Here is a 26,178-nt window from a genome sequence, read left to right as displayed (position 1 = left end):
CGTGAAAGCTCAGTCAAGATCATAATCAGAATACAGTGGATCCAATTACTGTAACTCTATTAATAGGAATGCAATCTTAGTCAAGAACAGGTGAAAGACACCTTGAAACAGACTTAAAACCCAGGAGCAACAATGAGCCAGCAGGGCAACAAAATTACATTATTCATATTCGACACACTTTCTGAGGCTTCATCTAAGCCTGATACAGAGAAATCATCTGTGCAGTAAGAAAGGCAGTAGTCCAAATTCTCTAATCTATTCTGTGATGCATCTTGTATTTTCTTTGATCAGCAAGACCAGAAAATAACCTATACTGTTTAGCAGAAATAAGGCTTTATTGTAATTCCAGGGTTCTGAAAAGCTAAAATAATAAATTGTTATGAATTTCTATAATTGGGAATTAGTACTTGTTTGGGTTTTTTTCTCCTACTTTGTATAGCATCCAGAATATAATTTGTGATATTGACTATTATATGCAACTACAGACAATTCCAATGGAAACCAAGTACTACAGCACTTTGCAACAGAACCCGCTCAGCTGCACTCTCAGTGTGAACTGTTGCCGCGCAGACATTTCTACTACTCACAGCTGACGATGCCAGGAACATATTTCTGTATTTCCTTTTAACTAAAACTCTGTTTTAGAATAAGGTCTACAATTGTGTGTTCTCAGCATGTAATGAATTTATCCCTCTCTTGAGTGAGGTGTATCATCTGCTTTTCAGATTGTTTCTTTCTGCACAGAACCACATTTTGTGATTTTAAAAGGCCATAAATTGTCTATTTCTCAATACAGAAATTACTGCCTCTACAACAAGACAGCTATTGGGTTCACATCTATAAAAATAATTAGGCAACTATGAATGTATAAAAAATTGTTTACCTGTAGCATTAACACAACAGTCTTTACCACGTTCCATTGAGATTTTCTGCCATCCACTATCACAGTAAATCCTCTAGCTTTACACTTCTCGCTAAAAGAAGAAAAACACTTAGAAAAAATAAAATTCATGAACAAGTGTCATATAACAATGACCTTTGATTTTAACTCTACCTAAAAATACAACTACATAGTTTTTTTACTTATAAAAATACTATCTTATAAACCTTAGATTTACTCATTTAGAACTAACTTTCAATTTTAATGCTCAAGCATATTTTCAGTAGTACTGAAGTGTATTTCCAATACAACATTTATTTGTACTTTAGCAAGTCTGAAAAGGTTTCATAGATGTAAACTTCACAAAATCCTCAGAAAGAAGAGGCTGATTTACAGTTTCATAAGGAAGAGAAAGGGATGTCAGTTTTCACACGATTACTTGTGAATTGACACAATTTGAGGATACAGTTACGTAGAAATTGCAGCACTAGAAACTGCAGTGCACAAAAAGCCTCTAACAAGGACAGAGGCTTTGCATAGGGATCTACCAGAAAGAGTATTTTAGACTGACACCATCTCTTCTAATGACATTCAAGCCTGTGTATACTACAAAAAAAAAAACCCAAAAAAACCAAACAAACAAAAAACAAAAAAACGCTGCTGCAAATATTTAGCTGCAAAGCCAAAAATTCAAAGGTACTTCTGCTCAAGTACCAAATGGGAGGAAATAGCGAAAACTTTCCTCACTCTATGCATTCCCACCAAGAGCTCTGCAGCTCATTTCTAACTGAAGCCGGCAACAAGGCGCTCACAGCAACAGCTGGGCAGTGCCCAACGGTGGCAGCAACCTCTGGATACCGCCAATGGCTGGGAAGCTTTACCTTCTCACAACCAGCACAGCAGCAGCCAGAAGAGGGCACGGAAGTGAGACCACAATTTTAGCATTAATTACCACTTTAGATATCATGTCTCGTGTTGAAATTTTTGTGTCCAGCAAAGTTATAAGTAACTAAAAAACATGACATTTACATGAGGTAGAAAAGCACTATGTCATCTTTAGCACCCAAATCTGGAATTACAAAACAAAGCCATGTCTGTGATCTCTTCAGCTTACAAAAAACAAAGCAACTTGCAGGTAACTGTAGGCATTATGTTTCACTATGAAAATTGTAACTTTTATTTATTTCATGTTTAAGCTGAGCTTCATCAGGTATGGGTGGAAGGCAAATTTATCTTGCAATTTAAAGAAAGGGAAAAAAGGCACCTTACTAGTCTATTTAGGAAAAAATAATTACAAAGTTGGCTGCTGCTCCATACCTGCTTTTGGTTTTAAGGAACTTCTAAGATCACACACATGATTTTTCTGGAAGCACTGTGAACATTCAGGCTTTATGCATGCAATGTTTAATCAGAATGAACTCAAAAAGCACACTACCACTACTTTTAAGAATAAGATGAATAGTATTACTATAGCATCTTGAGACAAGTCCTTAGGTTCACTGGAAACTAGCAGTATCAGCATCTGCCCTTCTCTACTACTAAACCTATTAAAAAACCAAAACATCCAAAGAAACAACCAAATTCAGAAGGGAGCTACCACTTCTGAAAAGTTCAGTCAACACAAACAGAACTGTTTGTATGAAAGTTCAAATAAAAAAATATAACAAACAACAAAAAAAAACCCACACGGTGATTTGAGCCACAATACAGAGTATACAACAAAAGAAGGAAACTTTACTACACACAGACAATAGCATAACATTGCCATTTTTATTTTTCTTGGATTCTGGACAGGCCTCTTCAGAATCCAAGAATTTAAAATAGCATCAAAGAAAGGTGTAACAGTAGACTTAAATGCTAGGAATAAGTTGTCTTTAGTTTTAGGAAAGCTTTACACACACACACTCCCCAAAGAAATTTTACCCAGGACACTATAAAGAGTTATGCCTCTTAAATTTTGGACACAGCTATCCATCAACACTAGAATGCATATTTCAAAACAGTTACAACATATGTCACACACAACTGAATTAAAAGTTAACCATGTTAGGTTACCTTACACATAGAACGTGGGAAAAAAGAGTAACATTAATGTTTCTTGGACAGCTATCTGCGTTTGGGACAACATCCCTCCCCACACCGCTCCTTTTTTTCACACACTGTTCAGCAATTCTTTCCAGAACAAAAAAGACAAGCTTAGGCCAAAAAGTTTGCATTTCCCACTAAAAAACAAGATGCAAACAAAAATGACAATGATTTTTCCATACTGCCACCATAAAAGAGAGGACATTTTTTCCACAACTGACAAATACAACTTAGATGTGGGAACACTGAACTCTGCTTGCAAACAGATTTCCCAGTTTGCATGGAGTACAAAGACTACTTTGATTGAATTTTCAGAGAGTTATTTTTATACTAATATATGTAAAAACATACATCAGGAGGAGACTGCGGAACAATTAATCCTTGCTAGAACAATGCCTGCATCTGTTCCATAAATATGGCCAAGTCCTTAACTCAATAAGATGACTTGCGTGGATGAACATTGGGGATTTTCATCACTTTACAAAAGACAACAAGCTGTTTGAAAAACCCCAAAACTTCCATGACTTAAAATGTTGTGCAATATACTCATATACCTATTGATGTTTTACTTGTAAGCAACCTGAATTTATTCTTTGCTTCTCTCTCCCCCCTCAGAATTTTTTAAACAGCCTTAACTACAAAAAAATTGTTTCATTTAATTGTGTTTTAAAAACACATATAGATACTAATAAGCAAAGTACAGAAAACAGTCTTTAGTTATGCCATTATTCCTCTGTTTCCAGAAGAGGAACTTAAAGGGATACAAAAGCAAGGATTTATCTGAAAGGCTTCTTTCCTTTTTAAATCAGTGGCACAAGAGAAAAAAACAAAGCTCTGATAAAGATCGATCTCTGGATCTTAAGAAAAAAACGCAGTTAACTAAGCTAGGACCAAGCACTGTCACTACAAGCTTGCAAGGTTACATGTGCAGAACTTAATCAACAATGATTTTACAGCAAGGTCTGGATGACAGTATACTCCAGTTGTCATTCAGCACATTTAAGCCGTATCTTAATTTTAAATATTTGAGTTGCTCATTAAGTTCAGTAAAGCTTCGTATGTTTTAAGACTCAGTGCACACTTAGGCACTACAAGCTATGAAGATTAGGCACGTAGCAAAGAAAGAGAGGAGTTTTTTTTTTTCACTTTGGGCTATACTACCTTTGCAAGCTTAGGAGTTTCATTAGAATGGCTCATTAATTTACATAGTAATTTAAGTGCACTGTCATTAAAACGAAATTACCAAAGATATCACAAGAAAGGAGTGAAGAAATACACAAGACAAAAAAAGCCAAAGCCAGATATACAGAATAAAAGGAGATATGCGAGGCTTAGCAGATATCCCTTAGTTTATTGGGATGTATATTTCTAATTCCATCAGACAGTATTATATTTCAAACAAACATTTATGTAAAATCCATTTGGTGCTGAAAGGCAAAAAGAAAAACCAATAAAAAGATCCTTTCCACCACTGGAAAAGAAGGCAGCCCTGAAGAGGATGCCTTTGAAATCACCTTGGGATACTCAGAAGGTAGTCTAGTGTGACACTCAGCTCGTCCATACTCGTCTGTTCAAGGCATAATGGAATTGTCAGAATGAGGCCACTTCTTCTGTCCTTCCCTCCTATTTTGGGGGAAAAAGTCATTAGAAGGGTAATGTGATGGCATTAAGGTAAAAGAAATATTTTGTAGCTACGTCATAAAAGTAACCTTTAAGTTTACTGCACAAATCACAACTGACATTTCACCTCTCAGTTGCGAGGATTCATTCACCATATTGATATTTAAGGCATCGCCAAGGCTTCAGAGCACAGACCACATCTGGAGCTGTCATAGTCTTTCCTCTAGTACTTTCAACATAAACAACACAAATCAAGATTTCTGGAAACGTTATTTTTGCATATCTAGATTAACTTGTTAAAAAGTATATTACCAGTCCGTCAGAAACCTAGGAAGCTTCCAAGGTGAGCATGTTCCCAGCAGCTCCAACTGGAACACAACACCTCCCAGAAACCTGGACTACACAAAGGAGGATCTTATACCACACAGGCTGCTCATGGCACATACTCTAAATTGGTAGGTTCATTCATCAAACACATAAGATTTCCAGACTTACTTAAAAACACTTAAGAGTCACCTTACAATTAAGACCAATATTTCCAATGAGTTGCTTTAATCTTCATATGCATTTTCAAACCCTTGTGGTAAAAGTTACATAAAGAGTATTAGTAACAAAAATATTTAAAGAGCTGGCCTCACATTTATATGTCCATTATGAGATGCAGTAAGATCAAGTGTGAGGTGATGCTGACGTGCTGCATTTCAGGAGACTGTTCTAAAACTGGGGTTGGTTTTGACTACACAGACTCTCAAGAAAGTTTCTGGAAAGGTAGTTTCTTTTTTAAAAGATTGACTTAAGTCAAACAGGTATGAAGCAGTAACCACAATGGATTTGGACGAGGTTCTTACTCATAGCTTAAATTGGAACTAAAGCCAAATTCACTGAATACAACAAGATCACAAGAAAAATAAATACTGACACAGCTCCCTGAAAGAGTCAATCAGCCAGTGCTGTAGGGTGAAGGAAATCAGGTGAGCAGCTGACTTCTATTATCACATCTCCAAGTACTGGGTGATACAGCATCACTGGTGATGCTTTGAAGGCAGAAGGCCTTGAGACCAAGACATCTGCCCCTATATGGCTGTTAATGCATCAGAGGATTAAGTAAAAGGAGCAAAGGTAGCTGTAACACATCTTTCCACTTAATTTGGAGCAACTCATCTAGTTCATGTATTCACTGTTTTGAGCAAACCACCTTTGTTGTTTTTTGTTTTTTTTTTTCTCTCTGCCCTTGAATCTTTCAATGTCTATAACCAGCAGAAGGAAAATAAATCTTTCTTTCAAAACGCGGTCAAATATTTTGGTTGCTTTTTTGGTGGTGGGGAGGAACAGAAGTATGTATGGGAATTTGCACATGAAGTGAAGAACATTAACAAATCAAAACATACTCCAGAAAGATATAGTGCTTCACTTTACAGCTTATTAAATCACAACTTCAGTCTTCTTTAAGTCTGAGAGTGGTTTGTTTTTTTTTTTTTAATTCTTGAGTATTTTTTTTTTAAACTAATACCCATCTCTACATTAAACCAGTTTCAAAGTAACTTTTCCACAATCTGGAGTAGCCGAAAGCCTTTTCCATTTTATTCAATATTGTTTTTTAAAAAAAGTTTTAACATATTAGCTAATTTCTATTAAAATTATATATATCAGAGCCATTTAAGTACACGTAGGAGGCAATTACTAAACAATTTTTTCCACATTTTAAAAAACCATACAAAGATAATGATAATCTCAGCTTTATTTGGGGTGAAAAAGAAGCAAAGTAAATTTCCATAACTTGAGAAAGATCATCTTTATTCTCAAAATAAGTGTTTTATTCACATGGTTAAAGCCATTAAATCATGCTTTTGCTTCATAAATTTACTTAATATTGGTAGAACTGAAGTTCTATCTAATCAGTAAGAACAACTTTTTACAAAATAGTAACAGCTGTGGAGGAATAAGACAAAGCGCATGAGCACAGCACAGTAATGCTTGCAGATGCATACATGTACATTGACATAATTTGTTAAGAACTCCCCCCATCCATTAGAGATGCAGGCAAGATAATGGAAAAACACCGTTTACACAACATACGTTGGCATCTTAATTGAAATAGGTTTTTCTTCCTTGTTTCCAAAGCTGTGCAAACTCCTCAAAGAATATTAAAGATCCACCAATACACACATATTTTTCACATCTTCATAAAGGACCTACTGCTTTAAGTGGTCCATTGCAATAGCTGTGTTCCCCTCCCTTTCTCTTTTTTGGGGGACAATTGTTGCTGGAAAACAGCAATGCACTTTTTAATTACTATATTTCTAAACATTCTTTAATTCAAGAGCGGAGCTATATGAGAAAGGACAAATGGGTAGATCCTTTCCACGGAAACTAAGAGGGAGTCACAGTTTAAAGCAACAGTTATTTACAGATTGTCCACCCTTCCCTGTTTCTGAATGGCAGAGAGCCTGAGAATTGGCTTGGGGAAGTGGGATAAAAAAGGAAGGAAAAAAAATATCTCAATGCTTTAAAAATTGGACATTTGTTCTCATCTGTACACTTGCAGTGAAAAAAGGATTGCTCTCCACTTGCTACACTGCTTAGTGAGTACACATTAAATCCAACAAATAAGAGGAAAATTGTAAGTTTGTGGATGTAAAATAATTCAGAAGCCATATTGATCCAATGGTAGCTTGTTAGCTACTATCTCTCAACAAGAATAAAACATTAAAAATGAACAAAGAAGCCTTTCCTTAAGTGGTCAGCCATCATTTGGTCTTTCTTCATCCGTAAGGAAATCCTCAGAGAAAGGATGGTAGCAGTTTTTATGAATATAGAAAAAAAGTCATTGAAACTAAAATTCGCGATAGCCAAGTTCAAAAATGGGTTACATGTTTTAAAATGGAGGAATGATGAAAAATGACTGCAGCAGAGAAGCAAGAAAACACTGCCACAAGTAATAAAAATTTAAAACAGACTGGACAGAATTTGGTGATCAAACTGAATGATCCTGCAATAGGAAAAATAAGAACACAAGAGGTTATGAAGGTATTTCTACAGGGAACAGTAGAATGGTCACCTTGAACCTTCCAGGGTCCAAAACTCCATGAGCCATGGCAGTAGCTCAGGACTCTATTAGATAATAAATTTTTAAGAACTGTATCTAACACTTCTTCTCCTTCCCTACCCATGAACTCATGAGTGGAGTACTGAAGTTGTTCATTTTAATGAATATATACATGGCTGGGGAAGGAACGGTTCGCAGTAAAGCACATTTTCTTCTTGCATTTATAGCAAGTTAGTCTTACCGTAACTGATTCATAACTGGAAGGGACTTGTTCTGTTCTAAGGTACTTATAGATTCACAAGACAGACAAACACCAGTCCCCACAAAAGTAGTTTACTATTAACGGTATCGATAGTAGTTCATGTTTTGTTTACGCAGACTTGAAACACTCCAGTGTTGAACGTGGTCTAACTAATGAAAGTTTAAAATCGGCACTTGAAGCCCACTCATGCAAGATACTAGATACACACCAGATACCCGAATTTAAACAGCATTCGCTGAACTGACTAAAAAAAAAAAAACCACAAACCAAACCCAAAAACTATAATCTCTTGACATTTCACAAAATTATCTAAATTATTCAGTTTCATGACAAGTCATCTCTTGTAACAACTGAAGGGTTTTCCCCCCAGCTGGTAAACATTACTAGAAAAATATTCAAACATCTGTATTCTGCCTGCACTGTGATTTTTGCGCAGCTTTCTTGCACTGAAGTATATACAGATCAGGTAAATATTCTGGCAACCTGCCATAGCACCGAAAGAGAACAAGGGAGGAGTGAAAAATGATGGCCAGTCATTTATGTAAGAGATAACTGGTATATCTTTATCCATCTAAGAATCATTTTAACTCAAAACTGTGTTTTTAAAGGAAATATTGAAAAAAACGGAATGTGGCTTTAAAGGTATATTACCTAAAGTTACCAGTTAAGAAGAGACAGCAATCATGGATGTAGTCTAACATTTTCCAATGCTAACACACTAAACGATAAGAATTATTTAATTGAACAGTAAAGCAAGCTGTTCTTTGATCTTGGTTGTATTATTTGTAACTCCTTTCTAAAAATTAAAAATCATATAAATATTTGCCACCACCTTAGAATACAATGCTTAGTGAAAGAAACCCAATCGCATTGTGATTTTAGACATAGCAAACTCCACCTTCTCTTACAAAAAAGCACTACACTCAGACTATCAGAATCTTTAGGCTTAGAATTAAACCTGACAAATAAAATCAGGGGAAATTAACTTGATGTATGTTGTAACTCAGAAGTGTAACTCAGAATTTTTTAATTCATTTTATATCAAAGTGGTTGTTCAGGTTTTTTGCTAAGTCAATAGCTTGCCTTTTCTTCCCCCGCTACTTGTAATGACCTACCAACATGGAAGCTACACAGCCATGGATTCCAAATCTGAGGAGACACTGCTCCATTAGGAACCACTCTGTCTTCCTTCCAGAAAGAGAAGGCAGGGCCAATGTTATTTGTACCAATTTAACTCAAAAAATGACAAGAGACTTCAACATGGAAACACTGGATAATGTTTTCCTAAAATATTATTTCTCTCATTATTTGTTTTTAATCATTAGTATGTTTTTATTTATGGAACTATATGGAATAAAATTGCTTTAAACTGATTTCTCTGTTGGGTTCCTTTACTTACACTGAAGAATGCTTAAAATAGCTACTGCATGAATCTTTACCATTCATTAAATTAAAGTACCCATTCCATTAATACTACACAATTTAAAAAAAGGTCAAGCCTACTTAGAAATATGTAGGTTCAAAAAGGTTCCTAGCATTTAAACTGCCACTCAATAAATTACTTTCCACTAAGAACATCTATATTTCAAAACGGATCAGGCAGCTTTAATAGCAAACTGAAAATGCACTCCAGTTAATGAGAACTTCCCCTTGTGGTATAATGCTGAACAACCAACATACTATGCACCCGCTAATACTATGGAATAAATTGCCCACTGTCCCAGGCTTTAATGTAAGTTGAAGTTGGTTTGGGTTTTTTTTTGTTTGGTTTTTTTGTTTGTTTGGGTTTTTTTGGGGGTGGGGCTTGTTTGTTTTAAAATAGGAATTGTTTGGTTTGCAATCGCTGGGGAAAGTGGACAAACTCAAAGCAAAACAAATTCTGTTAACAGAGGAACAGGTTTCATTTCTCAAGTGACTGGAGAGCAGGCTAAACTACCCTACCTAAAATAAATTAAACCAGACAGGTATTTGTTTATGGCAACACTTGTCAATTTGTGAAGTTGAGAAGTGTTCTGCAAGTTTTCTATCTACCCTAGAGTAGACAATCAAACGGCAAGAACTAACACAACTATCTACGGCAGCAGTGAAATCAGCAAGAGAATGTCATTCATCATTTTAAGTATTCCTTTTTGTTTTTCTCTGCCATGGGGAGGAGAGAAAGTTACCTTCAACCTAAGAGTCACGAAGTTTTAATAAATACAATAAATTCCAGCCTTGCCTGAATTAACTACTTGGCAATAATCAAAATGTCGCAATGCACAGCTAATTCTGCTTCTATCCATTTATATGTTGGAGAAAAGACCAGAGTGAAAAGGAAGGAAAAACTTTCTAAAGAAAATCTCAAAAATATTCACTCCGTATTTCTAGAACCACATTAAAAAAAACCAACACAAACAGAAAGGATTATTCTTGGATGTCTGCTAAATCTTCATTCTTTTATATATGGACTGAAAATTCATGACATCAACTTTGTGGGTTGAGTTACAGCCTACAGCAAAAACAAGTGCTAAATGCCAAGAGCAATAGCTTGGATTAAAAGTTTCAGAGATTCTTTTGAAATATGACAAAGTGCTAACCAACAATGTATTTCTGTTAAATACATCCAGCAAACACAAATAACCAACCCAAAAGTCCCATCCAAATTGTGCGGGGAGGAACCAATTGAGGAAAACAGAAACCGTACCTGAAAGAAAAGCCAATTTTTTCTTCAGAATGGGTAATATTACTGAAGCTTCCATTCTACTTCAGACAATTTTCACAGCTCTGAAACACAAGAAGTTAAAGCTGTCAAGCATGGGAAATCAATTACAATGTTTCACTAGAATGAGTACTAGTCAAAAGACTTCTGTGCTCTTCTGAAGGAAGCACAGAACACTAACCAAAATTCAAAGTATTATAAAAACTGAAGAAAAAACATATCATACGCATTTTTCCATGTCAATCTTTAATTAAAGATTTTTTTCCCCACTCATCATCAAAAAAATTAAAATATAAATAAATAAAAAAGGTCAAAGAAGAATCCCAACCAAAGACACTGAGATAATTTATATAAAAAGGCCTATTTCCCAACCCCATTAAACTACAATTAATTTACAGGTAGATCATTTGTTTGCTTGGTCAATTCAGGTGTGAAATAAGTGTAAATAAAACTGCACTTTTGCATAGTCTGTCTCATATTACCAGGGATATAATAATTATTTAAATAAGTTATGTTGCATTTACGTCAGGACACTGCCATTACCCTGCCATCAGTTGGTCTTCAATTAAAGCAAAAACATGAACAGCCAGAATAAGTACATCTAACCCATAGCTGGACATGCTTCTGCTCCTGTTGTCTCAAATCACTTCTTACTCTCATCCCATTTTTATTGCATTATGAACTGCAATTCACTGTGATTAAGCTCCTGTGTTTCATTGACAAATCAACAGGATGCTTGAACTGCAACCTTCTCTTACAGCCTACACAAAGTGCCAGCTGGCATCTGCTTATAAGTCCTTCCAAGGTCATACTTGCATAAATCAATCCATAATAAAAAAAACCCTAATTCTGCACAGAAATACGCAAATCAAGATATGCACCTGTATCCAGTCAAAGTAAAAACCAGAGTAAAAAAAATGTTTTTTTTCCCCTTAAATTCCAGGCACAGGGCTTCAGACTGCAACCTGGAGTTCTCTATCTGTATACTTTAGCATTCATGCACACAAATAGAGCTTTCTTTCCTCAGGGGTGGGGGGCACGTTAGCTGAATCAAAACTATAAATGATCTCAAAGAAAAAAACACAAACAGAACAACACAACACAGATAACTCCAAATAGAGACTGAGGTAAAACAAAATAAGTATTTCTTTTCTTGTTAAAACTATGAGCTTCATTACAAACAAAAAAAGCAGAATGATTATTTTTATTATGAAACAGAAATAACATTTCAACAACTTTTTACTGTCCCTCTCTGTCCAATGCATAATGCTTCACAATGTTCTTTCCCATCCCTTATCCCAAAACATCTATATTTAAGTGCCATTTTTGTCAAATATATAAAATACATGTTTCCCCTATTACAGAAGGAAACAAACAAGTTTCAGTTCCTTCAGGAAACTGATTCCCAAGACAGCTTGCACTTAAAACAATTACTCAACTAAGCATGCTATTAAAGCTTCCTGTGTGCTTCAGACAAAAATTTGTACATTATTTTTTAGATAAAACACAAAACTTGAGAGTGACTCAGGGGGTCATATTTGTCTCAAATACCACACTCAAACCACCCTGTGCAAGCTATTTAACTTTGTTAGTATTCTTTTTTCTTAAGACATAGAACATGTACCTGGTAATGATTTTTCCCCTTTCCTCCCCCAGTTATATTTCAAAATTATTACGAATGGCTCATTATTACAATCAATGAAGAAAGCCCAAACCTATACACACACTTGATTATCTTCATACTTTCACATATGAACAAAAGTTTGCATCAACTTACGACTCTAGGGAGCATGTTTCTTTGCTGTTGTGAAAAGACCAATTTATTTGATATGAAAGCACTGCCTGGCTTTCTGCCACAGCAGTGGCACTGTCCATGGATCAGAATAGTTCTTTTGTTCAGTATTTCCTGGAACCAAAGGAAGCATTCTGTTCATTCTGAGTGGAGGGAGGTGAGTCAGAACAATTGCCGATAATTTCAAACACCTAGCCTTTGTTCCAGAAACTCCTGAAGTTTTCAATTACCTCTCTTCTGCGAGACCTTTGATGTGCTCCATCCAGAATAAAACTCTCACCAGAGCACATTATCAGAACATACCAGAAAAAGAGTCTTCAGATTTAAAAATAAGGCTTAACTTCCTTCTCTAGCTTTAACATTCCAGAGAATCTCAGGGTGAATTAAACTAAATGTCTTTTTTTTAATATTGGAAAGTGAAACAATTTCAAGCGAGCTGGCGTCTACTTACCACTGGGAGCTATCAAAGGTGTTTTTAAAAAGGTACACTGCTAAAAAGCAGATATAAATATATTTAGACCTACAAATAAAATGTAAAGTCTTTTTAACTTGTTTGGAGGTAGAAAAAGTGACAGGCTCTTAAATTAGCCATCAAGGTCTCAATTCAGAATGAGGAAAGAATGATGTGTTGGTCAATGTTGCATCACTATTTTTCTGAAACAAACAGATCCAGTGTCTATTCATCAACAAAAAAAAAAGGTCATTTGGACTCATTAAATAGAAAAAAAGCTACAGAAAGACAAGAACACTGAACAGAACAGATTTCACTTGCGGAAAGTGAAATACTTCAAGAAGCCGCATTTCGTCACTTCCAAAACAAAAGACATAAAATTTATATGCTCAAATTTTACAGATATGAAACAAGTTAAAGAGGTTAAATGCGTTTGCTGAATTTCAGAAACAATCTGGAGTGCTGCATGCCCACCTGCAAACCACTTTGCCAATTAAAATACCATATGCCAAATTGTAAAACTTGTGTATACAGGAAACATGCTAAATAAAAGAACTATATTGAAGAAGCCCACTGAACTTGTTTAGAATGACCTGGGCTTTCGGGTTTTTAAATCAACACAGCAATGTTAATCTCCAATAACGTGTTCATTCTTTTGAAGATTTCCACAGAAAAGTGAAAAGACTAAATCCACATAATATTGTTATTTAAAACCTAAATATTTGAAAGGTGTTCCAGTGAAATAGAAAAGTCATCTAACCCCACTCCCCACCAAGCAGAAATTAATACTACTCATGGAGAAAATTCTCTTAAATACAAACTTAAATGAAATAGATATACATTAGGGGGAGGCTGGGGAGACAGTAAACAAATAGTAAAAAAAAAATATTACAGAACAGATGAAAATGCAAACAGTATTTCAGGCTGCACTCCAACATGAAATCAAATCACAGCTTGGTAGGCTCCATCCCATATAATTTCTTGGCTCTGGAAAAACTGTTAAGTTTCATTGTTTTACTTGACAGAGTTTAAAAATCTAAAAGTTCTTTAAAAAAAAACTAAAAAGCCACAAAACCCAAACACAGTAAGAACTATGTGTAATTTAGCATAAGAGTGTATAACTTCTGATGAATGAAGAATATCAGCTACACTTTCTGCTACACATCTTCAGTTTAATTAAAAAAATTAAATAAGAACCAATGTTCAAATACTGCTTAAAACTATTTAAAAAGTCTATTAAAGAGAGAGGGCAGAGGGAGAAGTTGATGGACTTGCAGTGACCAGATGACTGGAAGTAAGATACCCTAAAGATGTTATGGAGAAGCTGCCCTGCGAGTAACAGGTGTTTTCCTTCTAAGCAACCCAGTGAGAAACACTGGTCAAAACCATCAACAACCAGAATGAATTCAGGCTCAATGAGAATTAATATAAACATGCTTACTCAAATTCATTAGACCTGAAACATTTAGTACTCTCAGTACACGGTGCAAGGTCTTTAAACAGATTACTCTGTTCACAAGCATCTATTGCAAGTTTTCAAGAATGAGCACTTTCTTCATTCCCTCATTATGTGTCAAGCAAGACACCATAGCTGGTCTGTTAACCACAGGACTAAAAGTCAGGGAAAAAAAAAATCTGGTTTCTATTCCTTGTTCTGCTATGAAATATACATATGGCTTTCAGCAAGTCATTTATCCCTTTTAGTCTTCATTCAGTCCCTCCATTTAACTCCCTTTTACAAGAGTATTGTGATGTTTAATTCATTAATGTTTTTGAAGACTTGAGAGATTAGAAGAAACTCCACTGATCTGCCTATAAATAACCAAGAAGCAGATGGGCAGCCACATTCAAAACTGTTGCAGCTTGCAAGTCCAGGCACAAACAAAAGCATAAATAACAATAGACATTCTGAAGTACTGGGAAAAAAAAAAAAAAGCCTCCATCATATAGGATTAAATTCTTTTAAAAATCAACTTCTGAATTGCAGACCTTAAAAATTAACAGCTTTGTTCCCTGAAGCCAGCATATAAATTTTTTCAGATGCTAACTTCAACCCACAAAACTTTATCCTATGCTTTCCCTGGATCAGCTAAAGAAAAAGTTCATCTGTCCCACACAGAAATAAAATCCGTGTGCAAAACACAGAAAGCCAAATATCACAATTATCTATTTAGATTATTATTTCACCTTCCTGTAAAGATCCATTAAAGAACGTCATCTCTCCCACAGCTAAGTGGCACAAAGGCAGAGAAAACACAACAGTGTCTCCAGGGCTGATCCCCCAACCCTGCCCAAAAAGTAGAAAAAGGCTGTGAGCATTCATTAGTTAATGCTGTCTTCAATTAAAGAGCATGTGAAACTGGGTTACTCAGCTGGACAGTTTCAAAATAACAACAAAGCCTGACAGATGAACATCAGCTTAGGTCCTCAAATGCAGTGTTTGGTTTTTACTCTTCAACATATTATGAAGAGCACTAATACCTTTTTAATAGCAGAGCCCTTAAGACTTCAGGACAAAAGGTAACTCCACATATTTAGGGAAGATCAAATCCAGGGGTTTTGTTTTTTTTTTTGCTTTTTTTCCCCATTCTGTTCTTTTTATTTTCCTTTTTACTACCTGTAAAAAGTATCCATAAAAAAGGGACTACTGAAGTTTTATATTGTGCCTGATTTTCAAGTTGTACACAACGAAACTAATCCTGATCTTCCGTAACCTGTTAATTCACACTTAAGGATTAAGAAAACAAAACCCACACACTTAGTTGATTTCATCAGTATGTAAGTTTGCTTAATTTCAAAGCAAAATGTAGCCACACAATGTCAGTTCCATTAGACATACACAGTTAGTACTCTAACTCAGCAACTCTGTGACAGCAGATGAATGGACAGATTGAAAACATGCTCTATTTCTGGTAAAACCTAGGGTTAACAGTTTACTAGGCCATAATCCAAAAGCACATTGTCACAGCCATATCAAATTTAGGCTTGGGAAAGCCTTCATTTCTTTTGCCCCATTTTTACCTGGAGGTTCAAGTCTTATCTCATACACTTTCTCCAACTATAGCTAATAATAGAAAAGCTGACTTAACTACTTCTTCTGTTTAACCCATCCTCCATATTCATTTCCCACCTTTTTACCCCCCCAACATTCTGTGAAAAGTGAAATAAAAGATGAGTGGCAAAAAGAAGTGATGAGCAATATAATGAATAGTGAACCACCAAATGGAGAACAAGTGAGTAAGAGAGGTTATGCCACCCAAGAAGAAAAAGATATTGAGCTCATAAGTTTTATCTTTGATCTCAGTCAACTATTCTTTCCACAGAATGGTAGAGCTTTTCCTCAGACTTAGAGCAAGTGTCAGAGGGAAAGAAAAGAAGAGTACCAAGCACAGAAACAGTTAACTAAGGATGCACAATAACATCTGCATGTACAGCTGTGAAACACAGTAATGACACCTCAGTCTTTTCATACAGGAAGGGCAAGCACAGGATACCGTGCAGCAATTAGCACTCTCCCAAAGATCAGCACTTCTTTGGATTCAAAGGCCGTGTCCACAGACAGCAGTCTTGCTTCAACCCAAAGGAACACATGCAGAAGCTCATAATGATGCTACAACACATGGCATATAAAATGATAGCTTACTAGAGTTTTCTACCCTTTCCAGGCCCAGGCCAAGCCAAACACATATGGTATACGTTAAATTACAGCAGTTTTCAGGCTTCTTTTATCTAGAATAGTAGAGAAAATAAGTCACAGGTTTTGTATGCATCTCTGCATTTCCTTTTCTGCCACATTTACAGAGACCCCATGTTTACCTTCCTGCAGAACCCTGTAGCTTGCCCTTGTAGGATGTTACCATAGGCAACAGAGACTCTGATCTATCTTATACCTCTTGCAACAGGCAGACAAAACAGCAGAAGTTGCAGTCATCTGGTGTAGTCCCAGCTCATTTCACAGCATCCAGTGACCACAGAACATGCAAAATGCAATTTGGGAGATTGCTTCTTCCCTCACTTTCTACATAGCTATAGGGCAACTGGAATGCTGTGTTCAAAACTATGTTCACTTCCTTGTCACACTTCCCTAAGACCCCTAGGGAAGACACCTCAGGTCCAGCTATTAAAACTTTACTTAGTCAGAGATCATGTGGAAATAAAACAGAAATTACACAGATAATAAATTCTCCCACAGAAATAGTTCGAGTCACATGTTGGGGGAAAAAATAACCAATGAATAGCAGAATAAAATTATATACTCTTCTAGCTACCTCTACTGAAAAAAAAAAAAAACCCACAAAAAACCAAAACAAGACATAAAAGCTTGCAAGAATGAGCTGGGGGAAATGAGTACCCTATCACCAGTTCTTTAAGGAACTGTCCAAAACCAGTTTGTGATGAAAGATCAGAGGGCTCTTATTCCTTCAGTACTTCATAAAACTAACTAAGACAGTGGGAGGAAAAGGATCTGACAATTCCAGGCCAAGTCAAAAGACAAACAGCTGCACTGATGAAGGCAACTGTTGGCAGTCCGGAGCAAATGAAAAATAACTTTCCTCTGGGGTGCAAGATCAGAACTTCTTGTTCCTTTTGTAGCATTTATATAAGAAAACAATCTACAACCTCATAACAATACACATACTTGGCATTGGTTACAAGTGCATGTGGCTCAGGCCCTCAGAATCACTTCTCCCAGTGATAGTGACACTATAACTGACTGGAAACAAAAAGAAATGCTCTTCTAAACCAAAAGCCACATAGAGTGGTGGGGAGTGTGAAAAGGCAAGGCATCGATTAAGGTGGGGTGTGTAGACATAAGCATAGCAGACACAAAAATCAGTCATCCTTCTTACGTGTAGAACATTGACCCAAAACAAGAAGAAAACAGATGAGAAGCTAATAAGATGACTGATTACAAGTTCCTAAAACTTTGTGTTTGATACCTGACCAAAAAAGTTACAGCTCAAGAGCAAGATTGGCCTTGAAACATCCTGAACAATTTCCTCTGTGTTTTTTAATAAAAAATAAGTTATGGTAGTGACTTGCTCCTCCCCTCTTACTGCGTAACACGCAAGGTAGATGCAATGAGGATAACAATAAAAATCCAATCACAATGAATAAATAAGTAATTTCAGAACTTTGCTAATCTTAACCAGACATGAAGTTAGAAGAGAATGAAATATGCTAGACCTGGTACATAAACATCCTGTTCGTTCACATTTTTAAGTTTCAAAATATTTCAGAATTACATAAATTCATTGCTTTACAAAATAAAAATAATTATCTATGCTGCTCTTGAATTACTGTGCAAAAGAGAAATAAATCTTTAACTTGCACAGATGTCTTCAGTTTTTGTACTCATGCTAAAAATTCTGAACATTTCAGCTGCAAACCACAAATTAAATTGGCCACAGCAACCACCTGCAGTAACCACAGCACCTCTCCCTCTCTCACATCCCCTCAAAACAAAACATGTAGCATTCCACTATCATAAATCAATAAGTGGTCACACACTTCAGAGAATATAAAATCAAGCTAAACTGCCATCTGGAGCATCTTGCATGGATGCAACACATACATTTTCCACTGATACTATTTTCTAGGGCCAAGTTAGAATGTAACATGACAGAATTAGCAAACACTATGCTAGCAGAGAGAAAACAGACAACCCGCATTGAGGGTATACTGATTAGAAAGAAAACATCGCTTTTACCAACACCTAAAAGTAGATAAGCCATGGCAATTTTCATCTACCTATTATGTGTACTGACTCTTTCCCTCAAGAAGAGCTGTTTATTTTCTCAAGTTCAGCCATACATATCATTTATTGTCCAAAACATCAAATTAACATCAAATCCATTTATCTTATTCTTCCAACACTTTTTTCCAGTCTTAATTGGTCTGGTCAACATTTATCCTTCATATCTCTCTAAGAACATATCTCAAATTCAACTCTGTCAACACCACAGGAGTTTAGCTTGGCTCCTAATTCTCACATGCCTACTACCTCTACCTCCCTGTAATCATTGATTCTGTGAAGCCCTAAGTCATACCTTCATCTCCTCTTAACTATTGTAATTTCCTCCTTAATGGGTTCTTTATGTCCCAGCGTTCCAAACTCCAGCTTGTCCAAAATGCAGCAGCTCATCTTCTCACCTAGAAACAGGAAAACAACACTCCATATTGATTTTCACTTGCTTCCTTGTTGAGTTTAGAGTCTGCCATAAGGATATCCTCACTTCAAAATCTCTTACTCATTTAGTCTAAAGAGTAAAAACTTTGCCAGTGCGTTTTTCTATTTGCTCAGTCAAGGTGCTTGAGTCCCTTGTTTCTCTTCTGTGCACAAGCTTATCAACCCCATCAGAGCAGCAACAATCTACCTCAATGCTTTTAAAACTTCGCCCCTTACTCTCACCCACAACCACAGCTCCATCTTTAAATTAGAATTCACATATCTCCAGTCTTATGCCTATAAACCCTCTAGGCCATTTACAAAAACTACTGTGTGAGACACCAACACCATGAGACACTGTAACACAAGCCACACAATTTCATAGTATCTAAGTCAAACTATGTAACACAGCTGCAGTATCAGAAGCTGTTTGTAAAAGCACTTTTACAAAATCTCAAGACAAAAACGAACTAAAATTAAAGAAGGCATGAGTTACAGCCTAAATAAGTTTGTGCAGAAACAATTGCAAAGATATTGTTCTATACAGTGTATTCTTCAGTGTCAAAGCTTCATAAGAAACAAATATATTGCATGAAAATTTTAAAGATCTTATTTTAGAAGACATTGATCTTACCATTGGCACTGGAACACAACGCTCTGTTACGGATACAAGTTTGAGCTCTAGATCCCGGATTCTGCAAATTTAAATGAAAAAAATATTTGACCATATTTTTAGATGTTAATCCTCAATCTAAAACTTCATTTCCTTGGAGGCTGAAAACACGGGTTTATTACAAAGCTACATGGTAGGGGAGTCAACATTTCTATTATACTTTCACAAATACTTGTAAGCTAGGCATTCAAGTTGAGTGGGACAGCAGGAATCCCGTATTTTCTACCAAAACATATGGTAGACATCAACATTGTTTATAATTAGCAGGCAATACTCCTGAGGCAGCACCGGAAGCAGCGGGAAAGTAACAGGAACCAGAATCCTTGTAGTATGCTTTCAGTCAGAGGTAATCTACACAGAGTTTTAGGCAAAATCAAAACTAGAACGATGTTAGTGGTTTTTTGTGAAAAGGGGAAGAAGGTATTCCTACAAACTAAGTTAATCACTGCTATAAAATTTAAAAAGGCAAATTATAACTTGAATTAAAAAATGTGAGTTGTCCTTATTTGTATTAGAAGATGCAGAATTAAGAGATAAGCATCAAACGTACAACCTCAGGAAATGTTTTAAGACTTGAGCATGAAGCCTCGCAACTGAATAAATTCCACCCACCAACAAAATCCAAAAACTCAAGTAGTATACACTGTGTTGCAGGCAAAGCCAAAATGCTAAACACATTTCATAGGTTTTCCAGTTACTCAGATGCAGCAGTCATTACTGTAATCTCTCTCACAAGAAGTTCTAAATTTTAAAAAAAATGCATTACTGGAAGTTTTCTAGTCAAATACCCTAGCAGCCTTAAAAAGCATGGAGGGAAGGCAAGAAAACACACCCATAGATCAGGAGCAAGACTATGAATATTAAGTGCTCAAGATAGCTTGAACAGAGACGTGGTGGAAATCCTGCAACATCATTTCTTACCCCTACAAGACCTTAGGGTAGGCTTTGCGTACTTTATCAGAAGCTACCTATTGAAGGTGTTCTATATTTCCCCAGCCACTCATAGTCACTGGGAAATAAAGATGTTCCTCTTCATACTCTAGTCTTAAGGACTCTTGACAGTTACGTAGCATTGTATTGAAGTTCACCATTATGTATGTATCTAGTCTCTTCCAGAAGTACCTCCAGTTCCCCTCCTACTACCATTCCCAAGCAGCAGCCAACTGAAACTGAGCTGAACTTTACCTGACTCCTTTATTCTGCTGCTGGAAAATAACAAAACTATGTACACTTCCCCTGTTTATGTAAGCTTTACTGAAAAGTGTGATTCCACAGCCAATTTAGAATTATAGCCTACACCTCCAGGAGATATCACAGCATTGTTTCTTGTAAGAAATTTAAAAATGCATATATTTTCTTCTCTTAACTTTTGCTTCTAGGAAGACTGATGTTACAGATCATCTAAACTGCAAATACAATATCATCTATGAGCACGCTACTTTAGGAAAAACAGTTAGCTGAGGTGATTTTACAGGATTTTTCAAATAGTAAACTACAATGTAAAGAACTGTGCAAAATCCTAAAATTCATCACTAAAGAAAACTGTAATTACTCCTAGTTTTGGAGTTTTGGTGAGGAGGTCTGGGGTGGGTTTCCCCCCCACTCCCCCGACAGAGCAAATCATGTTCAGCATCTTACCAGCACGCAGTAGGCCTCTCTGGCCAAGCTTCAGTTCTACTCTGTGGTCCACCATTCCCCTTTTCTCCTCCTTAAGTTTCTGCTTTGTACAGGCAACAGGACTAGGACTATAAAAACTCACACTCAGAAAAATGAGAACCCTTATTAGCACGGAAGTTCATCACCATCACTGTTCCTATAATGTAATAACACTATCCATTATTTACTATATACTGAATCTTTGCAGACAGTGTCACAGAATGGGGAAAGGGGGAGGAAAAAACCCACTACTTCCTCATCACAGTGGATTTTAATGTGTGAATTAAGTCAACATCCAATTGTTAGGACAATGCAGACACTGCAATACTAAAAATGCAGAAGACCAGTATTTCCTTTGGGGTGAAGAAAGATGAAAGAACAACTGACAAAAGCATCTACTAATACCCATCCATGAAAACCTTACCGATTTTGCTCATTAAAAAATTACAAAAACTCAAAAAACAAAGAACCATTCTCCACTAATTGTCTCCACTCTTGCTTCCGTACACTCGTTCAAATTCTTTAAGAAAAAAGGGTGCTTTAGAGCATCTCCTTCCTAGAGCTGCCTGGCTAAAAAGCTCTGTTAGGGGGCAGCAAGGGATACCACATTTAGCGGGGGAAAGGCAAAATTGCTAGACAATGGACCTGTCAAAAATCAAAGAAACAGCAACCATGGCTCTGAGCAACCGCTGCTTCAGCAGTGAATCAGCTTCCCGACCAGGCAGCGCTTCCAGAAGCCCAGGAGCGCCCGACGCCGAGGCAGTGACACGGCCGTGACTCGTCGCCCCGAGCCCGCCGCCTGCACTGACCAGCGGCCGCGCACCGGGGAAATCCCCGCGAGAAGCCGAGTGGATCGGCGAGGCGGGGAGCCGCCTCCCGCCCTCGGCTGCCCCTCCGGGGAACTCTCCCTTGCCCGAAGCCCTCTCCTGCCTTCCTTCCCGAGCCTGCCGGGACACCGGCGAGAAGGGGCCGCCGCCCTCCCGCCGCCCGCACAAAGGCAGGCCCCGCCGGCGGCGGCCGCTCGGGAGCCCCCCCGCCCCGGCCACCGCGGCCACGTACGTAGCGGGGCGGCACGAACAACACCCAAACCTGTTGCGCGGGTTCCCCCTGGGCCGTACCGACCTGCCGTGCCCCCGGCCCGGGGACAGCCGGCAGCACCCACAAAGGGACAGTGAAAAGCGGGGGGAGACGAGATTCGCAGGCAGCCGCCAGGTACCCCGTTAGCCCGCCTGCCTGCCGCGGGGAGGCGGCGCCGGCCGGGGAGGCCACGCTGCCCTGCCGCAAGGCCGGACCACCGCCGCCCCCCGGGAGGGCCGGGACCCAGCCGCCGACCGACGGAGCGGGGCGCCCCGCAGGTCCAACCCCGCCGCCCAGGGAACAAAGCGCGGGCAGGCCGCGGGGCCTTGCGCTGCGCCCGGGCCCGCCGGGCCGCCCCCTCAGCAGGGCGGAGGCGAGAGAGGAGCCCCTCCGGACGCGGCTACTCACCCGGCTCCGGCGCTCCGGGTGCCCGGGCTGTGAGGGACGCCGGCGGCAGGGCGGGCGGGCGCGGGGCGGAGCCTGGACCCGCCTGCTCCGGCCAGGCTGCGGCGGCCGCCCTCAGCCGCCTCGCACCGCCTCGCTGGCCCGCCAGCAGCCCCCGGGGACGGGCTCCGACCCCTCCCCCGTCGGCAAGGAGACGGCGAGCACCAGGCGCTGCCAGGCCCGCCCCCGCTCCGCTGCCCTCGCCTCGGCCCCCTTCCTCCGCCTGCGGGGCGCGGAGCCCGCGGTACCGCCCGCCCCCCTCCGCGGAGCCGCCGCGGCAGCTGCGCGGGAGCCCGGCCCGGCTGAGCGATGGCAAGGCGGAGCCCCACCCCGCCGGGAGACAATGGGCCGCCGCCGCCGCCCCGCTAGGGGGTGCCGAGCGCAGCGCCCCGCAGGCCGCGGCCCCGCCAGAGCCCCTTCCCGCCGCCCCGGCCTCCTGTCAGGAGCCGAGGGGCCGTTAGGAATAACCCGGCGTGGGACAGTCTGAGCGACTACCAGGTTTTTAGTGCTAGCAGTAGTCGCGCTTTGCTGTTTGGAGAGAGATACATGTGCGTGAGCGGGTGTTGAGTGGAAGTCAAATTGATGGCAGGTGAGAACTGGTCGTTGATGGCGCCTCAGGCTGATGTCGGCTTCCACCTGCGGCTCTTTGCTATCGGTGTTGCAGTAATCGCACAAGCGACCTGCGCTTTGTTTCCCCCCGGTTGCAGCTAATAACCTGTCATCTGTGCAGGTGCCTGGACAAACATGCTGAAACTCAGTCATGCCAAGGCTGAAATAATACAAGGAAAAATGTGGAAAGAAATGCTATGGAGAAAGCCAGCCAGGACACTTGTCTTGCTTTCAGTCTAACTGGCCTAGGTCAAGTTGCTGTCAGTCTTAAACCTCTTGGTGAACATGTCATTTTTAGGCTACGTAATGGCTCTTAAAAAGCAAATTGGCTTCTGCAAGCTCTATCTTAGCAGTAATCTTGCTCTTGTTATTTGCAGAGCAACTGTATATTATTTACTATATCTTATTCCCTATTGGAGAATTGTCTTGTGTGGGCTTGGTTTCTCCCCTTAAAATCCAGTTTGTAAAACCGCCACCGCTCGCTTCCCTTCCCGGTAGCTGCCAGTCAGCATGAGCTGTAGGAATTGCCCTCAGAGCACCATCGGAGCACGCCTGTGGAACTGACCTCACCCTCTGCCTCCGCTGACTCAGAAAGCTGTCCCTCTCTCAGCAGCACCACTCATTGGACATGCAAGAGCTAAAGATAAAGAATTATCATTAAAATTCTCAGAGGAGGCCTGTCGGCCTCGAGAACATACCTTCTCTGTCAGGTCTTTCCTGAAAGAACACTTAACACAGCAACAGCAAAACAAGAGGAAGAGCAAAAAACTTCCCTAACAACCTTTAGAGATAAACAGAGATAATCTTTATCAGCTTCCCACAGAAAATAATTGCTGTAGAAAACCATATACATTAGTTTTCATTTTATTAAATAAGGAGGAAATTTTTTTAAATATTTGTATGCACTAACGGTTTAAGAACGTGCCAGATACAACTGCAACGTCACTGTTCTACATTTATGCTTATTTATTGCATTCTTGTGGTCAGAAGGTAACACAATAGAAAGAAGCTTACACTATTCATCAACATTTACTTAAAATCCCACAGCCTGAATCCTTGTAATCTCTGACTGTAGGAAAAATAGTATTTCAGAACACAGGATAAGTGATGTGATGCCCAGCACTGATGTCCAGCTTAAGGGAAAACCCGGTGGAAGTCACTGACTTTCGTCTTTAAAAGGAGCAAAACTGAAATCAACAAAGGGAAAGATACAGCTGACTGCCATACTGAGTTTTTCTTTGTCATTTCACACTTCTAAGAGCCTCTGCAGTGCAGACGTTACATTCCGTGTACCATTCCTGTCACGCAGCCTATACAATAAATGAAAGTACCTCTATTTATGACAAGGTTGTGCACTTTGGTTTGGCTGGTGGATCTCAAACTTTCCAGTAGGCTTGAACTAATGAATACTAATAAACATTCTTATAGGGAGAGGAGGGGAGAGGGAGAGGGAGAGGGAGAGGAATGGAATTTTGGCCAAAAGGACACAGGCCTAACTTCTTATCCATTTTCCTGGTCACAGCTGGAATCTCTTCTCAATGACTGAAGGAGGCTTCTCCTCCTGCAGAGAGGAAGGGCAGAACTCTTGCAGGGGCTTCCAATGCTTTAAGACAGAGCAACCCAAAATTCATTCCCATTGATATTCTGTCTGGAGCTGTGCTAGTTTAAGCATCACGACATTGTAACAGGTTTTCTGACTTTTCTGTGTATACTCTGCTGAGTGTTTGCCAGGACAGAATCTGAGATGATTAATTCTGTTTAAGGTCATACCAGCAGTTTGGAGTTGTAGTTAATTGCCTTTGTGAACTACCAGTAAAAAGAAATCACAGTACATTTTTGTATCAAGGATCCATTTGATTTAAACGGCCCTTAATATAGGCCATTTTTCTCCAGCAGCCATGACAGATTTACTCAAATACAAATAAAAGTAAATAGGCTGAAAACATCCTGAGCTTTGGGCGCTGTGCTGCATGCCAGCACAACAGAGCCTTTGTTAGAGGCAGAGCAGAGCCCTCACAATGGAGTTGCTGCTTCCAGCTTCAGTTGCTGCACTTCCAGAAAAATCAGCCTTCAAAGAAAAACAAACCAACCCCCTGCCATGCTTCTAGTGGACACCAGCTCATCACCATGACACTGGTCCCAGGTGCCACCAGGAGTGACAGTGGCCATCCTGTGCAGCACCCCGTGGGTCCACTTGGCACCTTTGCTCTTACTTCGCTTGCCACCAGGCTCAGGGAGTCACTGCCGGGCACAGCCTTGCGGCAGGCAGGCTGGAAGCCCCTCACCTGGAGACATTTACTCTGCTGCTTTGCTTCTTACTTGCTTCCACATCTCCATGCAATGGAGGAACAATTGTTTTCACCTGTAACACAAAAAAATAGAGCGTGAGTAGTTAAATTATCGTAAACTAGCACTACCCAGCATAAGTGGCTACAGACATAACTTGCAGACCATCGCGATTCATGAATTGTATATACAGCAAATAAACAAATAACTATGTGCCGTGGGGTTAGTGTAGTCTGGCAGTGATGAATTATAAATAAAAACTGGAGAATGTTTTGTATGTTCATAACAAGATGGTATCATCGTATTCACGGGTAAGCAGCAGAGACGTCTACTACTTTAAAGCCTTATGTATTTGTCATACAGCCAGATTCATGTTGGCAAAACAGTGGGAAAAGTCCCTTCTATGTTGATAAACAGTATTAGGAGGTTT

At 39.2% G+C, this 26,178-nt stretch overlaps 1 protein-coding gene across 9 annotated transcripts in view; it reads right to left on the bottom strand.

The window, feature by feature from the left end:
* Window positions 1-23,113, bottom strand: part of SESTD1 (SEC14 and spectrin domain containing 1) — a 58,085-nt gene extending 34,972 nt beyond the window's left edge. For 2 of the 9 annotated variants that reach the window (XM_074593433.1, XM_074593438.1), the window contains exons 1-7: window positions 22,818-22,960; window positions 19,638-19,698; window positions 18,885-18,987; window positions 16,478-16,563; window positions 10,577-10,656; window positions 4,480-4,588; window positions 884-974 (exon numbers count right to left, since the gene is read on the bottom strand). In XM_074593433.1, coding sequence (XP_074449534.1) covers window positions 884-974; window positions 4,480-4,588; window positions 10,577-10,631 — 255 coding nt within the window. In that variant the 5' untranslated portion in view covers window positions 10,632-10,656; window positions 16,478-16,563; window positions 18,885-18,987; window positions 19,638-19,698; window positions 22,818-22,960. Of the gene's footprint in view, window positions 1-883; window positions 975-4,479; window positions 4,589-10,576; window positions 10,657-16,477; window positions 16,564-18,884; window positions 18,988-19,637; window positions 19,699-21,314; window positions 21,418-22,817 lie in introns of those variants that run through there. The other 7 variants (XM_074593430.1, XM_074593437.1, XM_074593434.1 and 4 more) reach the window with 6 other exon arrangements.
* Between the last annotated feature and the right edge of the window lie 3,065 nt (window positions 23,114-26,178).

Source organism: Larus michahellis, chromosome 7, assembly GCF_964199755.1.
Source record: "Larus michahellis chromosome 7, bLarMic1.1, whole genome shotgun sequence".
In the NCBI taxonomy this organism is placed as follows: Eukaryota; Metazoa; Chordata; class Aves; order Charadriiformes; family Laridae; genus Larus; species Larus michahellis.
This window is presented reverse-complemented; position numbering and strand designations above follow the sequence as displayed.